This window comes from Electrophorus electricus, chromosome 17, assembly GCF_041902795.1.
Source record: "Electrophorus electricus isolate QZ-2024a chromosome 17, ASM4190279v1, whole genome shotgun sequence".
Lineage (NCBI taxonomy): Eukaryota > Metazoa > Chordata > Actinopteri > Gymnotiformes > Gymnotidae > Electrophorus > Electrophorus electricus.
The window spans coordinates 16112506-16130077 of NC_137513.1; the positions used below are offsets into that span (position 1 = coordinate 16112506).

At 40.7% G+C, this 17572-nt stretch overlaps 2 protein-coding genes across 5 annotated transcripts; one reads left to right on the forward strand and one right to left on the reverse strand.

The window, feature by feature from the left end:
* Nucleotides 1-199: 199 nt before the first annotated feature.
* septin2 (septin 2) lies at nucleotides 200-9978 on the forward strand. 4 transcript variants are annotated; one of them, XM_027028199.3, is made up of 13 exons: nucleotides 200-338; nucleotides 1358-1418; nucleotides 1997-2108; nucleotides 3159-3245; nucleotides 3602-3725; nucleotides 4537-4671; nucleotides 4981-5098; nucleotides 5311-5412; nucleotides 6025-6170; nucleotides 6614-6736; nucleotides 7670-7730; nucleotides 7942-8036; nucleotides 8364-9978. In XM_027028199.3, the coding sequence occupies exons 2-12, from the start codon at nucleotides 1377-1379 to the stop codon at nucleotides 8026-8028; spliced, it is 1137 nt and encodes a 378-aa protein (XP_026884000.1). In that variant the 5' UTR covers nucleotides 200-338; nucleotides 1358-1376; the 3' UTR covers nucleotides 8029-8036; nucleotides 8364-9978. The 4 variants fall into 4 exon arrangements, with proteins under 4 accessions (XP_026884000.1, XP_026884015.1, XP_026884007.1 ...); XM_027028214.3 differs by having other exon boundaries at nucleotides 6614-6697; XM_027028206.3 differs by having other exon boundaries at nucleotides 1358-1400.
* A 927-nt stretch (nucleotides 9979-10905) lies between these two features.
* On the reverse strand, nucleotides 10906-17389 carry stk25b (serine/threonine kinase 25b). The gene is made up of 11 exons (XM_035534484.2): nucleotides 17001-17389; nucleotides 16271-16501; nucleotides 15348-15404; nucleotides 15115-15223; nucleotides 13796-13953; nucleotides 13102-13287; nucleotides 12761-12906; nucleotides 11977-12085; nucleotides 11799-11870; nucleotides 11370-11506; nucleotides 10906-11198 (listed from the first exon to the last, which is right to left on the reverse strand). The coding sequence occupies exons 1-11, from the start codon at nucleotides 17028-17030 to the stop codon at nucleotides 11153-11155; spliced, it is 1281 nt and encodes a 426-aa protein (XP_035390377.1). The 5' UTR covers nucleotides 17031-17389; the 3' UTR covers nucleotides 10906-11152.
* Nucleotides 17390-17572: the final 183 nt, after the last annotated feature.

Consider the following 17572-nt stretch of genomic DNA (forward strand, 5'->3'; position numbering starts at 1 on the left):
GGTAGGGCTGTAAGTATTTAACAGAATTAAAATATTTAATGTACGTTAAATGTAAAATGTAAATTTCATCTTATATTTCTCGATACATCTGATTAGCCTTGTGTGCGTATGTGAGGGGGAACCTTTATTTTGAAAAAGACACCGTTCTAAGATAAAAGTGCCTACGGCTCTTGGCGTCTAGTCCTTTGTAATTGTAGACCAATAGCGCCACAATGGTTGTAGCGGCGCAGTTGAGAGGAACTGCGTGAGTTCCGGAATCTTAGGAATTTGTGCTATTTGTCAGTTTGCCTCCTTAGCTTCTTTTATATAAGAACCTCTGCTTTTCACGACCTAAAACGGTAGGTGTATGCAGATGACACTTCTGGATTTATGTTTTAAATCGTTTGTCATCTTCGGATGCGATTCTTTTTGCATGAAACGCTTATCTAACGTGCCCTTATCATGTACGTTAGACTGCTAGCCATCATGTTAGGTTTGTCGCGTTAGCTAAGAACTAGCTAGCTAGTTGTATCGTTAATGCTAATGGATAAATCATTCAGGATTCGAATTATTAATATAGCTAGCCAAGTACCTAGCTAGCTACTGCTGTTTTTATTTACCCTTGCTATTGCTACCTGTCACAAAAAGAAAACATCAGTCCATACCAGTGTTGGACAGTCAAATAACGTTCCGTTGAATGAAATTTGGTTAGCTAGCTAATTAGGTTGGCCACATTTACAGTATACATCTCTAGCCGCCGCACTGCGCTTTAACCAATTAACGTTAGCAACACACTTGGCCACAAGTGCAATAAGCACAAAAAAAATCAATTTTAGCGCACTGTAAGCTGGTCATTGTTTTTGATTTCTTAATTATGTTCAATCATGTTCCGAACTAAACTCCAAATAAACGCACAACGCTTCTGAGTCGGCACGGACATCAGCATAACCCCCAATCTGAATATTTGGCTGAAACAGCAACTTTTACTGTTGTTCTCTCAGACGCGCGTATGAGAATACCGCCTTGTCTCTATTTTTCCATGGTATTGAATTTGAGATCAGATGTATATTAGACAATAATGAAATCAAATGCACATTTTCACACTGAAGAAAGACACGTTTGAGGATGAATTTGTGAGGGATGCATGAGTATGCACGTTTTCTGTGATGGGTTCTGATGAGTTACGAACTGGAGCAGGAGGCACTTTCTGTGGTGAGGCAGTTTAGATTCTAGGATGTGGTGACGAGAGCAGGCTTCCTGTTCTGTGAGCCTCCGAAGACAGAGTGAGAGGGTAGCTGTTTTCTGTGTGACCCGAGAAAAGTCATAGCATAAAGAAAACTATTTGTTGCCATTTTAAAGTATTTGCTTTGCTCCACAGGTTTGGATTGCAACTCAATATGTCTCAGGCTGATAAACTTAAGGTATGCGCTGTAGAACAGGTAGTTGCATGCTTTTTTATTTAATTAATGATGCACAAATTAGATGGATTACCTTGCCTGTCATATTTTTCAGAACACTAATGGGAAAATTTTCCACAAATATTCCAGGAATTTGTTATTTAACTCTTCTCATGTGTAGTGATTTTGTAATGAGGAAAGGTTGGTTGTGGTGTATTCAACTGCAAATAAACAAAAGATCTTAATAAAGTGTAGTGGTCCAGACAAATATTTGCTTCATACATGAATATTTTTATAATTTCCCAACAATTATATAAATCATGTTTTGTTTATTATTATTACTGCTAGTTTCTCTGCTCTGTGATATTTAAATAAAAAAGTAAACCAGTACTTCTTGCTTGACCAAAAACAGACCATAACTACCCATTTCATACATAAATTAATTTCTTTACTTACATTATAACAGAATGAATCAAAACAGACTTTGTGTTCCTTTGTGTCTGCTTTGTGTCTGCTTTGCAAACATGCTATCACAAAGAAGCTGTGCAAGAACCTGGTCCTGCTTTAAAAGTGCTTGTAGTTAGAATTTAGTTGCTGTTTGTTTTTCTTGCCATCAATAGGGGCAATTCACCAACCCAGAAACTCCTGGTTATGTAGGCTTCGCCAACCTACCAAACCAGGTTCACCGCAAATCGGTGAAAAAGGGATTTGAGTTCACTCTCATGGTAGTTGGTGAGTAAAGATTTTCTTATTGACTGGCCTGAGGTATTTCTGGAACATAAGTGAATGCTCAGCAGTGACGTTACAGCATTGTTTACCAGTGTGAATCCTGAAGTATACTTGCACTACAAGTATGCATACCTCTAAAGTATAGCTTGCTCAGTTTTGTAGCTAACAGTTGAGCTGATGAGTAGCTGAAGCCTGTGTGTTAAAACGGGTCCAACACTTGACAGTGCTAAGATGCTCCTCAAAAAGTTCAGTACTGGGAAATCCTGATCTAAATATACTGTCATGGTATCAAATGAATGTTCCTGTTTTGTGGGGCTAATATATGGACTTTGTCAAATGAAGAATACTTACATTTTATGTTTTTAGATATACAAAAGTAGCGAATAATTCCAGAATAAAATAAAAATAATTATTTTTTGGTTAAATATGGACGCAGCTTTTAGAATATAGTTGACTTTATATAGGGTATAGTGAAAGCATAGGCTACTGCATGGCAAAAATTTCACCAAGTGTGTGTATGTGGTGGTTGTGGGATTCTGGAAGGAAACTTGCTGTTTTTCCCCTCTGACTGGTTTCCGTGGGAAACCATTAGGCTGCCAATACTTTGTGTCCAGTAGAGAACAGCTGAAATCCAGTTTGTCTCAGGCCATTAGTCCTCCTCTAGCTCAGTCACTTTGCTGTCATTCCTCTGCTTGAAAGTAAGTGATAGTGGCATGTATTAGCTCGACTTGGGGCTCTGTCGCTGACTCATCATTTTCACCTCTACAAATGATGGAAGGTTACTGTAGTTCAGCACAGAGGGCATGCAAACAGGCAGATAAATGAGCAATATGAGCAAAACGGCAGTCACACATATTAAACATTAGTCATAATCTGCGTGTCCTGTTATAAGTACATGTTCTTATACATTATTTTGCTTCTTTTACTGGGTACACAGATGTTCATTTTTGAGGTTATGTTTAAATGGAAGGGATATCTCTGCTTCCTGTGTAGGTGTTTTGTGGATGGTTGGTCTGTTTTTAGTGTGCTGATTAGGTTCTCTGCTGTTCTCAGGCGAGTCTGGTTTAGGGAAGTCTACTCTGATCAATAGCCTGTTCCTCACTGATCTCTACCCAGAGAGGGTCATTCCTGGAGCCGCAGGTCAGTAAGGTTGCTGGTGTAGCCTTCACTTAATTGTGGGTGTGGGGGGGGGGGGGGGGGGTGCTGGAAGTTAAAAAGTCCGTTAACCTCCACTAAATTTATGTTATTTGTATACTTTTGTAAATCTCCATTTTGGTATGTTTCAGAATGTATTTGCCAGAAAGTAATCTAATTCACTCGTTTTTAACTGTTTGAATTGGAATAGTGTAAAGTCTAGCTGTGTTTTGCTGTGTTTTTTTGTTTTTGCAACATCTATGTAAAAGATGTTTCGCATTTGCTGTTGAACGGTTACATACTATGCATTAGTTCTGTTTTTAGAGATCTTGACATTTGTCTGTTTCTGCTGTGTCCTTTAGAGAAAATTGAGCGAACAGTACAAATAGAGGCCTCCACTGTGGAAATTGAGGAACGTGGGGTGAAGCTTCGTTTGACTGTGGTGGACACTCCCGGATATGGAGATGCTATTAATAGCCAAGACTGGTGCTTATTTATTTAACTTTCCATTGCAAAGTAGTACAAGTAAATGTGCTTGTTTTCCATTTTTCCTTTCTGTATTAGGATGTTTTGGGTAGTTTCTTTAAATAACAGAAGCTTGGGAGTTAACAGATAATATTAAAATAAGGGACATTTTTATTAAGAAAAAAGAAGTGGAGAGTTAGTGATTATCTAAATGACGAGTTGTCTGGGAAGTTGGAAACAGATGCTCTTGGTGGGAGGGCAGTGACCGGATACGGGTGCCCTTCTCATGCTCCAATTTATGTGTTTTCACCTATCACGGTGAAAACTGAGAGAATGAGGACGTTGAATGTTGGAATCCTTTGAAAGGAAATGTATCTTGTTATATTTATCTGGCTAATATTCAGTATACCAGTTTAGTTTGATTGAGTAATCACAACAACCCAACTGGCTTGTTAATTGTGAGTGTTAATGAATGAGTATTAATGAATTTGTCCTTGCATGTATTTTCCATGGTGTGATCCTATGTTTTGAAAGTATGGAATATGTTTTATAACTAGTGACCATTTTTTGTTTTCAGAACAACTTTGTAAACTCCACCATGATAAATATCTGCTTTTTCCTTCCTAACCAAATTTATTGCACACAAGTCTTATTCTGGTAGTTTTATTGTAGACTCCAGTCACATTGCAACAATTCCCACAAACACTGGAGTGGTTGTATTTCAAGTTATACCTTTGGTTGGTAGATATGAAATACTATGGGACACGGTATTAACCCTTCAGAAACCCTTCTGACAAGTGTCTGACCTTACACTGCTGTTTTCTCTTGCCAGCTTCAACACAATCATAGCATACATTGATGACCAGTTTGAGCGTTACCTGCATGATGAGAGTGGACTGAACCGCAGACACATTGTGGACAACCGTGTACACTGTTGCTTCTATTTCATTTCCCCGCTTGGTCATGGGTGAGTAGCCAAACTGAGAAGGCAGAAATCTCAAATGAATAGACAAAAAAATATGGATATGGCTGTCTGCCCAGTGTTGTGAGGTTTTGGGTGGGTCATTGTGTTAAGTATACCTTGTGAAGCTTTTCAACTGTTGCTTTTCCCCTTCAGGTTTTATTTATTAAACAATTTAATTTATTTGCTTATTTATTGCGGATGCTTGGATTTTATCCATCTTTACTGCCATTAGAACGTTAACCACATCGCAGGACCTTTATCATTTATTTCAGTATCTGTAGCTTTTGTGCTATAATCTCTTCTCTTATACAGTCTGAAGCCACTGGATGTTCAGTTCATGAAGGCTATTCACAACAAAGTGAACGTCGTTCCTGTTATCGCCAAAGCTGACACTCTCACTCTGAAAGAGAGAGAGAGGCTTAAACGCCGGGTACTTCTTTTCTATCTCACTTTCCCGCACCAAAGAAATTAGATTATGTCGTGATATTTACTTATATTTTAGCAGTCCAGTTCATTAGCTAACACAATTTATTAATATGACATGGTTTTAGTTTCCACTTGGTTGTAGAAACTTGCTTTATTTTCTAGTGTAAAGCATAACTAACTCTTTACTTTTTTTTAACTTCTGTAAATGGGCTTCAGATTTTGGATGAGATTGATGAACATGGCATTAAGATCTACCACCTCCCTGATGCCGAGTCAGACGAAGATGAGGACTTCAAGGAGCAGACAAGGGTTCTGAAGGTCCATTACTCTCCATGTTGTTGTTGTTGTTTTATTATTTATTTATTTATTTTTATTTACCATCACTACCAGTTCGTATTTTTTATTTATTTTTTTTATTGTTAGACACCACATCAATAACTTGTCAACTGACTCTCGCATCAGTATTGACTTTTGCATCACACTGAAGGATAACTGGTGTTTCTCAGTAGCAGATTCCCATTTGTTACATTTGTATTATCATGTTATAAGACCCAGGTGCACACTACATTTTTAGGCCAGTGTTCTTTTTTTCCCCAAATCTGGAGTTTTTAGGAAGTATTTCAGTTCAGTTCAAGGTATATTTTTTTTATACAGAGAGTAGAGAACTTTGTAAGTTGAGGACTTAAAAATAGATGAGTTAATTCATTCTGTTTTGTTTTAAACGTCAATATGAATCACAAACACGATATATCACATAACCACTAGCCTAATAGAAGCTTTTAGGATGACTAAAGTGTGACTGTTGTGGGCTGGAGTTAACCTGTTCTGATTTTCATTTTGCTAATCCTCCCTCTCTAGTTTCCTACAGTAGCATTAGCATGTTTGGATGCTGTATTGCTTTAAAGGAGCGGTGCTGTTGTGTTTTTGCAGACCAGTATCCCATTCGCGGTGGTGGGCTCCAACCAGCAGATCGAGGCCAAGGGAAAGAAGGTTCGTGGCCGCCTGTACCCCTGGGGAGTGGTGGAGGTGGAGAATCCCGAACACAATGACTTCCTCAAGCTGCGCACGATGCTCATGTAAGGCGCATGAAGGTGGTGCGTGTATTAGGACAGCCAGCGTGCAAACCCCGCCCTAACAGGCCAATATAAATAGTTTAATGCACTAACTCTTTAATGTTTGTTTACTTGGTAATAAGGGCAATGTGATTGTATCTGCATGAAATAACTATAGTGGTATTATTATATACTATATAATCATCTTGTTTTTATATTGTGAGCTGGTTCATAGACCCTAATTAAGTGTAAGCTTAGGCTATAAGGCTTTATAGTGGTAAATCAATGATGGTAGGGGATATCTTTTGATATCTTTTAACAGTATGAATTATATGAAATTATTCTGCTCACTTTATATGGACCAGCACCAATTCTTCTTGAACTGATTGTGTGATTCAAACAGGACGGATACAAACATTTATATGATTCAGATTGGTTTGATCTCTCTCTTGCCTGAATGTGTGTAGCACCCATATGCAGGATCTCCAGGAAGTGACGCAGGACCTGCACTACGAGAACTTCCGCTCTGAGCGCCTTAAACGGGGTGGCAGGTTGTCCTCCCATGGTTACGTTCTGCCTTTGTCGCCTGTGTACGTACTGCCCTGCTTGGCTTTCTTCACCTCCCCCAACCTCCCTACACCCAGTATCCTGCCAAAATCCTGTATCACCACTATTGGTCGGTACAGCCACTGATTTATATATGCATCCCAAAACCATTAGATGTTTCCATAATGGAGAGAAACTGTCTTGCTCTAATATGGGGTGTTGAAGGTGACACTTATTTAATGTTGTCAACCAAAAAGAAAAAAACTGGTCAGTTTAACTGGTGGGGAAGAAATGTTTTCCTCAATGAAACTGACTAATTAGAAAAAAAATTATTTTTTGAAGATATACTAACAAACAAAAGAGTTATTCTCTGACCCATGTGGGGGTTGCTGTATAATTTTAATCCTGATTGAAAATAGCTGAATCACATAAAACTAGTAGATCTATGCAAAGAGGATCTATGTAATGGAGATCTCTCTAAGTTAGAGGATAGGAGGGGGAGGTACTGCTGGGAGCTCAGTCATAGCTCCACCTGTCCACTAGGCTTGTGCTTGAGCTGCCTCTGCGCAAAAACGTGCACGCACGTACATACATGTCCACACACCCACACTCACACACCCCCCTTTGCACGCTGACTCCTTCCCTAACACGCACGTCTCCCCTGCACCACACGCTGTGCCTGACCGTCCCCAATGCTGTCCATGCTGCTCTGCACTCATTTGCTCTTTCATACTGTTTATGCTGCTTACATGCACTGCTCTGTTCACTGGTCCTCACCAAACCACTCTCTGGAACAACGAGCTGCACTGGAACACTATGCATGGTGTTGATTCACAATGCATAGTCATTTAGGTGTTAGTTTATCTTTTTAACAGTGAAATGAAGTGCAATGAATTGAACAAATACAATTGAGGGAGTGTTGGGCAGAGGCTCCTCACACGTGTGCGTGTGTGCGTGTGCGTGATTGTGTCCTTTAGGAAGGTGGCAGAACCAGAGGAAATGGACAAAGACATGATCCTGCAGGAGAAGGAGGCTGAGGTACAGTAGTCCTCTTCACCACAACAGCATGCGCGTGCACACACACACACACGCCTAACCCTTAATTTTATATCCGCCAACTGACCTCTGCCTGCTAGGAAGGACTTTTTCTAAACCTGATTGAACAGTCTCATACCCACCGTACACAATTCATAGTGAGGGCAGTGAGTGTAAGCTCCAGGCTAACACTGGCTGTGTGTTTACGCTGCAGCTGAGACGTATGCAGGAGATGATTGCTAAGATGCAGGCCCAAATGCAGAAGCAGGGTGATGGAGAGGGCGATGGCCCACATATGTGAAGGAGCCGGTAAGATCATCTAGACATCTTGGTTACAAAACATCATACAGTCTGTTAATAGGACTGGTTTTCCCTATATGTACTTTTTATATGTTGATTTAGTTTTAGACTAAACGGTGACTTTTTTCCATTGGAAATCCTTGGGGGGGAAAAAAAGTGTAAGTATTAGGTTTAATGTGGGTCTGGAAATTTGATCTGTATTGATGGGCAGTCCTATGTAGTGTACTTGTACGGTGTCACTTATCTCCCAGTGTTGCTATTTTCTTGAGAGATCGGGACACCTTTCACCGTAGCTGGGTTTTTATGTGTTGTGGTGCGGTTGTGTGCTTCCCTCAGGTGCAGAACTGTTTGTGGCATAGCCAGTGAGACGTGACTGAGAAGGGGAAAAAGTTTAGCTGAGCAAACGAGAGGGCTGGCTTATGTCTCGGTTTTTCTTGCCACTTTCTTAGTTTCTTCTACTCTTACTTGGGATAGTGGTTTTATTTCTTTTTTTGTAAACAGTATTATTTTTATTTTTAATATTTTCATTTGTACCAATATAATGAACTATGCCTATAACCAAATTGAAGTATACCAACCAGAACCAAGGTTTTGTTGTTTTGTTTTGTTTTTCCCCCCCTTGTCATTATCAGTCTATTGTATGTAACAGCATTTTATAGATTTTTTTTATACCTGTTAAGAAGGCTATTTGCTGCTGATGCTCAGTGAGAGCCCACTGCTGTAGTCTCTTTAGTGATTGTTTAGCTTGCAGAACTAGCATCCCATTTGATGCTGCCAGTAGCATTATTGGTCAAATCATTCCTTAAACCTTCTACGGTGGCTCCTCTGCCCCAAACGTCCTTTTTAATCACACAAAGGAAAAAGTAGCTGCAAGAAATATAAAAACTCAATGTGAAAAGATCGCAGCAGCACAGGATTTGAAACATTATGGTGGCAATTCCTGGGAATTGTAGGCCTCATTTGAGGGTGCGATCGAGGGGTCAAATTTGCTGAACTGTTTAATTTGCTTCAAATGATGTGATTAGCCAAATGTGTAAATTGAACAATGCTAATATAATATATACTACAACTAAATGAGCCAAATTGGCCTTGGCCGATCAACTACATTTGAAATGAATGGAACATTTGTGTAAAATTGATTTTATTTTCAAACCATTGCTTTAGTTTGATTTGTATGTGGTAATGGAGAATCCCACATTTTAAACTGGGCTCTCTCCAGAACAATCATCCCCTTGTAGCATGCGCAAGTGTTGAAGTGGGCCACAGCTGGTTGAGAATATAAAACCATATACTGTGACCAATCACAGGGCTTGTTCTGGTGACTGTACAGCCCAGTGATTCCAGTGCTGACATGCTTGATTCAGCTCCTGAAATACTTGGTAACTGCCATGGCAGGTGAGCTAGAGCAGAGAAGTACACCATGAACACTGGGGGCCCCCTAGGCCTGCAGGTAAGCCATCTATGCTATGAAGGTGTTCACCATGGTTACTGAATTATGTGCCTCTGTGGATGCTGCCCATGGAAATCAGAAACAGCTAGGATATGAAGTTGACTCGTACTGTGATGCACCTAGGAATGCAGTGAAGTAGTGAACCACTTGTATATGGACAGGATGCATGCCCCATATTTCCTCCCCTGGCCTTTTATTAATATTAATGTGTACATGTTATGATATTGATTTGTGTGTGTTTTCTTCACCCATTCTGTAAGCCCTCACTCAAAAAAAAAACAAAAAAACAACCACGGCGCCTGGATGTGATCAGGTCGCGGAGCGTGGTGGGTCAGGCGGACTGAACACAGTAGCGCTCCTGTTCAGGTCAAATGTCTTTGACCGTTTGAAACTTTGTGCACAGTTGATCTTCAAAACTAAACCTTGTAGTGGTTAACATTTTTTCTATTAAACTTGTTTGCTATTATCTTGTATTGTAATAAACAGTTTTTAAAAAGCTTATCGCTTTGGTTATGGATTAGTCTTTTAGCTCATGTGCAATTCCTTTATAACATCAGAAAATAATTTGACCAACTTCACGTTTGAACACAAAATTAATGTGTATTCCAAAAAGCAATCACTAAAACATACAACTACTGTTTTTCTATCCAATATTTTGCTTGATTGTTGCTTACACCCCCTGCAATTCCCACAGCAGGTCATAAGGGGGCAGACAGTGACTCATTGAAGGGAAAATGCATTATTTACAATGTTAGGAAAATGAATTTGTTGAAAGTTTTCTAACTACATTTACAATTTCAAACAAAATTAAGATTGTACTTACACAAATCTGTCAGTTATTTAAAAAAAAAAAAAAATCATGGGACTCTGCCACGCACTACTGCAGACAGAATCTTCTTCCTCTTCACCACAGCTCCTCCAAATAGACACAGATGTGGTTCCTTTGCTGACCTCATACACAGTTCTCTAGCAATGCCCAGGGATGGGACAGAACATGCATCCCAGTGTACAGCTGTGACTCACCTATGCAGGGGTTGTCTTGACATATTTGACTATATGCTTGTAACATGGCAGATTCTCTAGGAATAGGGCTAGGAGTCAACAAACTAGGAAGACTGGGGGGAGCTGGTCAAATTGTGCTGAAGAGGATGCTCCCCAATGGGATGGAAGCAGAAGTCTGTAGGCCAGCACCCACCATTGCTATATGAGGAGAGCAGCTCAACTCATGCAGGTGTGCTGTGCACTCGAAGAGAGCAGGGGTGGGATAGTGAAGAAACTGAAGAGCTCCTATCTGTTCAAGCTGCCACTCTTCCACTCTGCTGTGTGTCACGGTAAAACCTGCCCGCAGGATTATGAATCATAAGTCTAAAAAAAGAAAAAAAATAGGTCTACATCCTGATCCAAATATGACAAAAAAACCCCACACAATTCAATATTTCCATAAATTTTTATAATGGGATTTTTGATCTAACAGGTAAACACAGCGTTCTCAATGTCATGGCTTTTTTGTCTCTTAAATACTTTCCATTCTATAAAGAAACTAACTGTAAAAATATTTAATTATAACTAAAAGATCTGTTGGGATTGGAGGTGTTTAAGGTGGTCCGAATGAGGTTATGGTAACCGAGTGGGTTAGGTCAGAGGGATCAAGGCTGGAACCAGGCCAGGGTGGGCTTCACCGTGATGATGGCGTGGTATTTCCGTTGCCATTTAAAGCAAACCTGAAAATGGAAAAACAAGGAAGGAAAGTACTTAAGAGCAGAGCGACAATGGAACAGAAATGTATGTCAATTTCTGTACATCAGCGCTGTCTTAACTAGAATATCAGAAATATAGCATTAAAAAACAAAAAGAACAACAAGTGTTAAGCAATGCATTTCTCTGCACCTCACCTGCACACTCTTGCCATGACATGTGTGACGAGCAGGTCGGAGATGCCAGGACAAGACTCCTCTGCCAAGTTAAAGGCATTCTCCAGTTCCTCTATCGCCCCCATTCCGCCTCCACTCACTCGTCTCTTCTCCTTCAACTGCGGAGAAGTCCCGAGCAAATTAAAATCCTTAATCGCATCTCCGCCCGTAGCTCCTTACAGTGGAATTCTGCTAGCACCATGATTTGGTACCATATACAGTACTGTAAGGCTAATATGTTTAGACCCTCACAACTCCTGTTAAATGTCAGAGTTAAATTTACATGTGAAGTGTATTGACAGTTAAGTCTGTAGCTAACAAAAGAGAGAAAGTACCCTACAAATAAAACTATGTAAAATGTATGGGATGGAGTGCACGATGTAAACGCGTATCAAGTGACAGTAAGGACACCTCTCTGAAGATGGGCGAGACCAGTGCAGACAAACACTGGGACCTGGGCTGCCTCTTCACTGCCTCCGCTGCCTATTACACACAAAAAGTTTGTTCGGCTCTTTCCAATGAAACAGACGACTAATCATTTCTGAATGTTGATCACTTGAAAAGAAGAAGGGGGGGGGGCAAGCCTCACCTCAGAGTCTGTACTGGGGTAACCTTTCTGCAGCTTGGCCATAGAGCTCGGCCGCACGGTGGGGAAGGTCCACATGGGACACTGGTCTCTCTCGTCACCCTCTCCATCCCTGTGTGCAAGACAGACCCAGCACAGCAAAAAGAATTCTGCTTCAGTCTCAGCCCTCCAATCCTATTTGCAGAAACACTGCTGGTTGTGTAGTCAGGTTAAAACTTTATCCAAAAATGATTATATTGTGGAGTTGAGTACATGGTGCAGCTAAGTTAGCACTATGGTTGCATGATGTATCATTTGTGAATTATTACAATATTGCCCCCCCCCCCCCCCCCCCCCAATACTAATATTGTAAGGCCACTGTAATATTGTATGGCTGCAATATGCAAATGAAGTCTAACATATCACATTTTTTTTGTATACTGCGAGCATCCTGTCCAATCTCAGACATCGTAAATGAGCATTCTGTGGGTGTCTCCATGAATCATAGTATGGTTCAGATGGTCAAACAAGTGTAAAGGAATTTGTTAAAAATAATACGGACCAGTCTGTAATCAATCACATTAAGGGGTCATCATTTGTTTTGATGCATCAAAAGCATATTGCAATCAAAATATGCATGTACATATTTTTCTCCATATCTTGACATCTTAGTCTACACAAAGTCATGACGTTTTCAAAAGGGTTAAATGTGCTAAAAAAGTTCAAGGTGATCAAGGTCTCAAAGCCAAGGTGTTCAGTCATTAACTTCCAATCTAATTCGATGGTGGAGGAATGTTTGAAATTCTACATGTCAGAGTCGTCCGAGCTGGACTCCTCTCCATGGCCTTCTGACTTCCAGCGGCGGTAGCGGTCAATAAGCTCCGTCAGGTAGGACGTTTTCTTGGTGTAGCGTGTGATGAACTTGTGTTTCAGCAGCTCCTTAGCTGTGGGTCTCTGCAGAGGAAAAGAACAGCAGTGTCCCAAATTCACAAACATTCACTGCAATTGAAAGGAGGAGAATTCCCCAACTGATGTTTAGAGGGTTCCTGTTCATCATGTTTTGAGACAAGGAAGCAAAAAAAGACTTTGTGTGACCAATTTGTGTTAAACTTCTCTTCTTGTGGAGTCTATTGGTATGCGAGTACTCACAAATCGCGGGTCCTTATTGAGGCATGCCTCTACAAACTCTTTGAAAGGTTTGCTGTAGGAGCCCTCTAGAGTTGGGGGGGTGTTCTTGGGGATGAGGAAGAGCACACGCATGGGGTGCAAGTCTGAATTTGGGGGCTCCCCTTTGGCTAGCTCAATAGCTGTGATCCCCAAGGACCAGATGTCCGCCTGCAACCAACAACCACATTTAAAAGAAAAAATATATTAAACATTTTATGATTAAAAATCCTCTTACTGGGTACTTTTGCTGAAAGACGACAACTAAAGTCAAAATACCGCTAACCGAACTAACATGTGTGTACTACTAACTGGGAAACCAATGATCTTTTAAAAGCAACAATGTCATTTCAAATATAACAATGCCTAATATGCTGGAATCATCTGCTGCCACAATAAAAACTTTGCTGCACCACTGTCCACAACATATGACCACTTTGAAATGAGCTTTCAGAGCTTCTCAAATCCCAAATAACTCCTAAGAGTCTATAGTCTTCTGGCAGAACTCAAATATAAGAATAATTCAGCATAACATGGTCTTATCCCTTATATCAGTCACTATTGATTCACCATTACCACTTTTGTCTAGGACAAGGCTGAATTTGCATGTAAGGTTAAAGCTCAAAATGTTTGTGTGTAGCTAGAGAACAACTGGACCCAGAACTGTACCAGAACCCACCTTAAAGTCATACGCAGACTGTTTGATGACCTCTGGGGCCATCCAGAACGGCGTTCCCACAAATGTGTTCCTCTTGATCTGTGTGTCTGTCAGCTGGCCAGCCACGCCAAAGTCAGCCAGCTTCACGTCACCCTGCTCAGACAGCAGCACGTTGGCAGCTGCCACAAACACAAACACATCGGCAACAGTGTCACCAACAGCAAGGCCTCTGTGCTTTTAGACAGAACAAAGGCACATCTGGGTTTGATTGATGCCAAACTGTGATTGATGGAGATACCAGCTTTGGGACCAAGTGTTTCAAATCAAATTGGTACACATTAACAATTGTGAAATGAATGGTTACTTTATTAGGCATACATACACCTATAGCTACACCTCTAGTATGATTCAGCAAATCATATTTAAGTTAATTCTACATGCTCAGAGGTTAGTTTCCTGATTGTAAGTTGCCTTGTTCTCTGCACAGTTAAGACATGTTTCCAGAGTCATTTTTCAGAATGGCCCATTTTGAAAACAGGGCAGGTGTAGTCTTGATTTTTTTTGGGGTATACTTATATATAAAAGCTTGTATCCATACATGTTTGCACACACAGTAATAAGTGCATTTATAGTATAAACATGTACTAAAAGGTATATTAAAACTGCTAACCCTGGGGTCAAAATAGGTCACTAGAGGCCAGTAAAGGCTGACCTTTGCACAACAGTTGCACCACTTTAAAATTCCAGAGTCACCTTCTTCTTCTGTCTTCCATGTAAAATGCTGCCACATTATATGCTTCTGCTCACCAACAAATTGATGTTATCCACTCTATTGACAACTCTGCTTCTGTACAGCATACAATGAACAGTATGCTTAGCAAACAAAGCTCATGCTAGCATGCTTTGACATTGTGTCACACTATGGTTATATACACACACACACAGCACAGATACTCTACGACCTTAGACACGGTGCTTATATTTTTGATGAATGCAACATAAAGCAAATCTGGGCACATTGTCATTAAGCGCAGAAGGTTAAAAATGCTGTTACCATCTTACAATTTTGATATCCATTTTCTTATTACCTACTTTACCATGCAACATTAATGAACAGACAGAGACACAGAGAGAGAGAGAGAGAGAGAGAGAGAGAGAGAGAGAGAGAGAGAGAAATTTGGTTATGGCAGGAGAGTACTATAGAGACCTAAACTGGTTAAGGGGCTCTGACAGCTTATCAAATCAAATTAAATCTCACATGACTCCAAAGTCCCCTTTCAGTGCTGCCATGCCCCATAAGATACCACGTGCTGGTGCATGAGTGTGTTCACAGTGGTCACCTTTAATGTCACGATGAATCTTCCTTTCTGAGTGCAAGTACTCCAGACCCTTCAGAATCTCCCTTAATATAGTAGCAATGTAGGTCTCCTCCAGGGGTCCAGGGCGCAGCTGCAGGGGAGAAAGGTGAACAGCTCTCAGACAAGTTTGGCGACTTCACACCCGCCCCGACACCAAGAGACCTGCATTGTGAATTCTCTACATGAATACATTTGTCTCATGCTGCACAACTTACAAGGTCTAGAGCAGAGCCTCCTCCCAAATACTCCATAATGATCCACAGTTTAGTTCCCTGTGAAGACACCAAAAAATAAGGGAACATGAAAATATGTGTACAGAGAAATTGTGTTTTTAATTATATACCATGTTACAACAGTACCAAGTTCCCCAAAACACAGCTAAGCACATTAAGAGCATGTGTATGTGCTGGTTCCTTTATTGTTTATACTGTATGTCTTCAGCCTTTAGCTTGGAATTCCAGGTGATACAGTTAGCAATAGTGCTACCAGTGCCAGCACCGTGAAACTAACCAGCTTGTGAAATGTTAGAAAAAAGGAAGTGCATTCCAAAAACAAGTCAAGAATTCCAGCTTGCGTACTAAATAACCAAAATTAAGGTGACAAGGGGTGGGGTAGTCTTTTACTCCTGTAATACTGTATTCAATTCAACACACAACCCTCAGCTTGAATGGTTGGGGCTAGTGGCTTTTAGTTTCCCAGCAAAGCTGTTATAAAAAAGCATAATCAAGACTGGGCCTGTTCAGAGAGCATCTTTTAAGATCCCAGTGCCGAAAGAGAAATATATTTAAGACTACAGTGGTTTAAGATACTGCATTGAATCACTGGTCCGCGAGCAACTGTGCCATCTAGATATCCATATGAAACATTTTTATGTATGACATGTTATTCACAGTTGGTAAAGCAAGGGTCAGGGATAGGGGTGGGTTACATGAAAAACTTGAAAGTTAATGGTTTGGGGTAGGTGATGTGCAGGGCATGGCTGGTTAAAGTGAGTTGTAGATATAGGGTTAGATTATATGAATGGTATGGTTGGTTAAGTTTAGGGGTATAAGATTATGAGTATTGCTCTTTATGGTTACAAACATAGTTACAAGACATTCATATCAGCTATTAGAAACTAAAATCACATGCTATGCACCTTCAGATATGAACCGTAGTATTTGGTGACATAAGGACTGTCACACTGGCTAAGGACGGTGATCTCCTGCTGAATGTCCTCGATCTCATCCTCGGCCTCCTCGAGGTCGATTATCTTGATGGCCACCACCTCTTTGGTGCGGTTGTTAATGCCTTTGTAGACCTCTCCAAACGAGCCTTTACCGATGCGTTCCTGCTTTGTAAAATACTCTTCTGGGTCGAGACGGGCATTCTGAAGGCAAAGGGAGAGAGAGTGATGCATCAGAGACGTGGCTCAAGTATGTGAGGTCCGTCCCTCTTTCCTAACATTTCACCTTTTAATCAAATAGGCCCCGTTTGTGTTGAAATGTCAGCATAAATAAATAGGAGCATTTCGGCCTATGTCGATTCTAATTCGTCTCCATCGCTAGCTTGAATAGCGAGAAATGAGGTGTTCATTCACAAGAAGTGTATTTACCTTACCTCATATGACACACGAAATAAGACTTAGAACTTGTTTAGCTGAAGTTTCAGGTGTCACGACTTAAAGCTAAACGGAATCGGGCTAAGAAACGTTTCCTGACAAAGCAACTAGCTTCCATCATTCAACGCAAGCACAGGCAAACCCAACGGACTAAACAAAAATCGCACTGACATCTTAAGATGCTGCGACCAACGATCGCCTGGGCAAATCAGCCCTATTCAATGTTCAAAGCCTGGGCTATGTATGTGCTTGAAGCCTGAAAATTTACCTGATTCTGTATGTCACGAAGGTGCGCCATCCTGTCGGCAAGTTGACTGAGGGCAGATTAAGCCCTTTTTGCCAAAGGGAAGGCGCTCACGAATTCTTGGGTGCCCTACCCTTCCTCCTTATTTCCACAAGTTAGCTAGCCAGCTATTAATACATATATAAATATCTCTACAAGTGCTACCCGTCTGCCGTGTTTTCGGCCTCGAATCTCTAATGATGGATCCCGATGCCTTGCGAGAATGATAGTCAGGTATCGTATAACTCCATGTAAGAAAATGCCGACATGAAAGCAAATCCGTTTCCGTGTATAAATATTTTTACTCTAATCGAAGCACGCTGGGGCGAGTCTTCATTTATTGCTTGCAGGAGGACAAAATAATAGCATTCAAAGCGCCTGCGCAACAGGCTGGTTACTACAGTGCAGAATTGTGGGAATTGCAGTGTACAGAAACATGCATCGGTCTTATCCGCAGTATTATTTTAGCCTCTAGACTAACTTTTCAGTTTTGTTCTACAAATTTTACACGGTTGGTAAGGTCTTTCCGAACCAGCCTTTCTCAGTGCGCTCCTGCT

Bases quoted from the DNA above. Each gene is read 5' to 3' on its own strand.
- septin2 (XM_027028199.3), top strand. From the start codon at position 1,377: ATGTCTCAGGCTGATAAACTTAAGGTATGCGCTGTAGAACAG. The intron at 5,099-5,310 runs GTACTTCTTTTC...AATGGGCTTCAG, and splicing joins GAGAGAGGCTTAAACGCCGG to ATTTTGGATGAGATTGATGA. The intron at 6,171-6,613 runs GTAAGGCGCATG...GAATGTGTGTAG, and splicing joins AAGCTGCGCACGATGCTCAT to CACCCATATGCAGGATCTCC.
- stk25b (XM_035534484.2), bottom strand. From the start codon at position 17,030: ATGGCGCACCTTCGTGACATACAGAATCAG. The intron at 13,288-13,795 runs GTGGGTTCTGGT...TGTTGGTTGCAG, and splicing joins AGTCTGCGTATGACTTTAAG to GCGGACATCTGGTCCTTGGG. The intron at 12,907-13,101 runs GTGAGTACTCGC...TTTCCTCTGCAG, and splicing joins TCAATAAGGACCCGCGATTT to AGACCCACAGCTAAGGAGCT.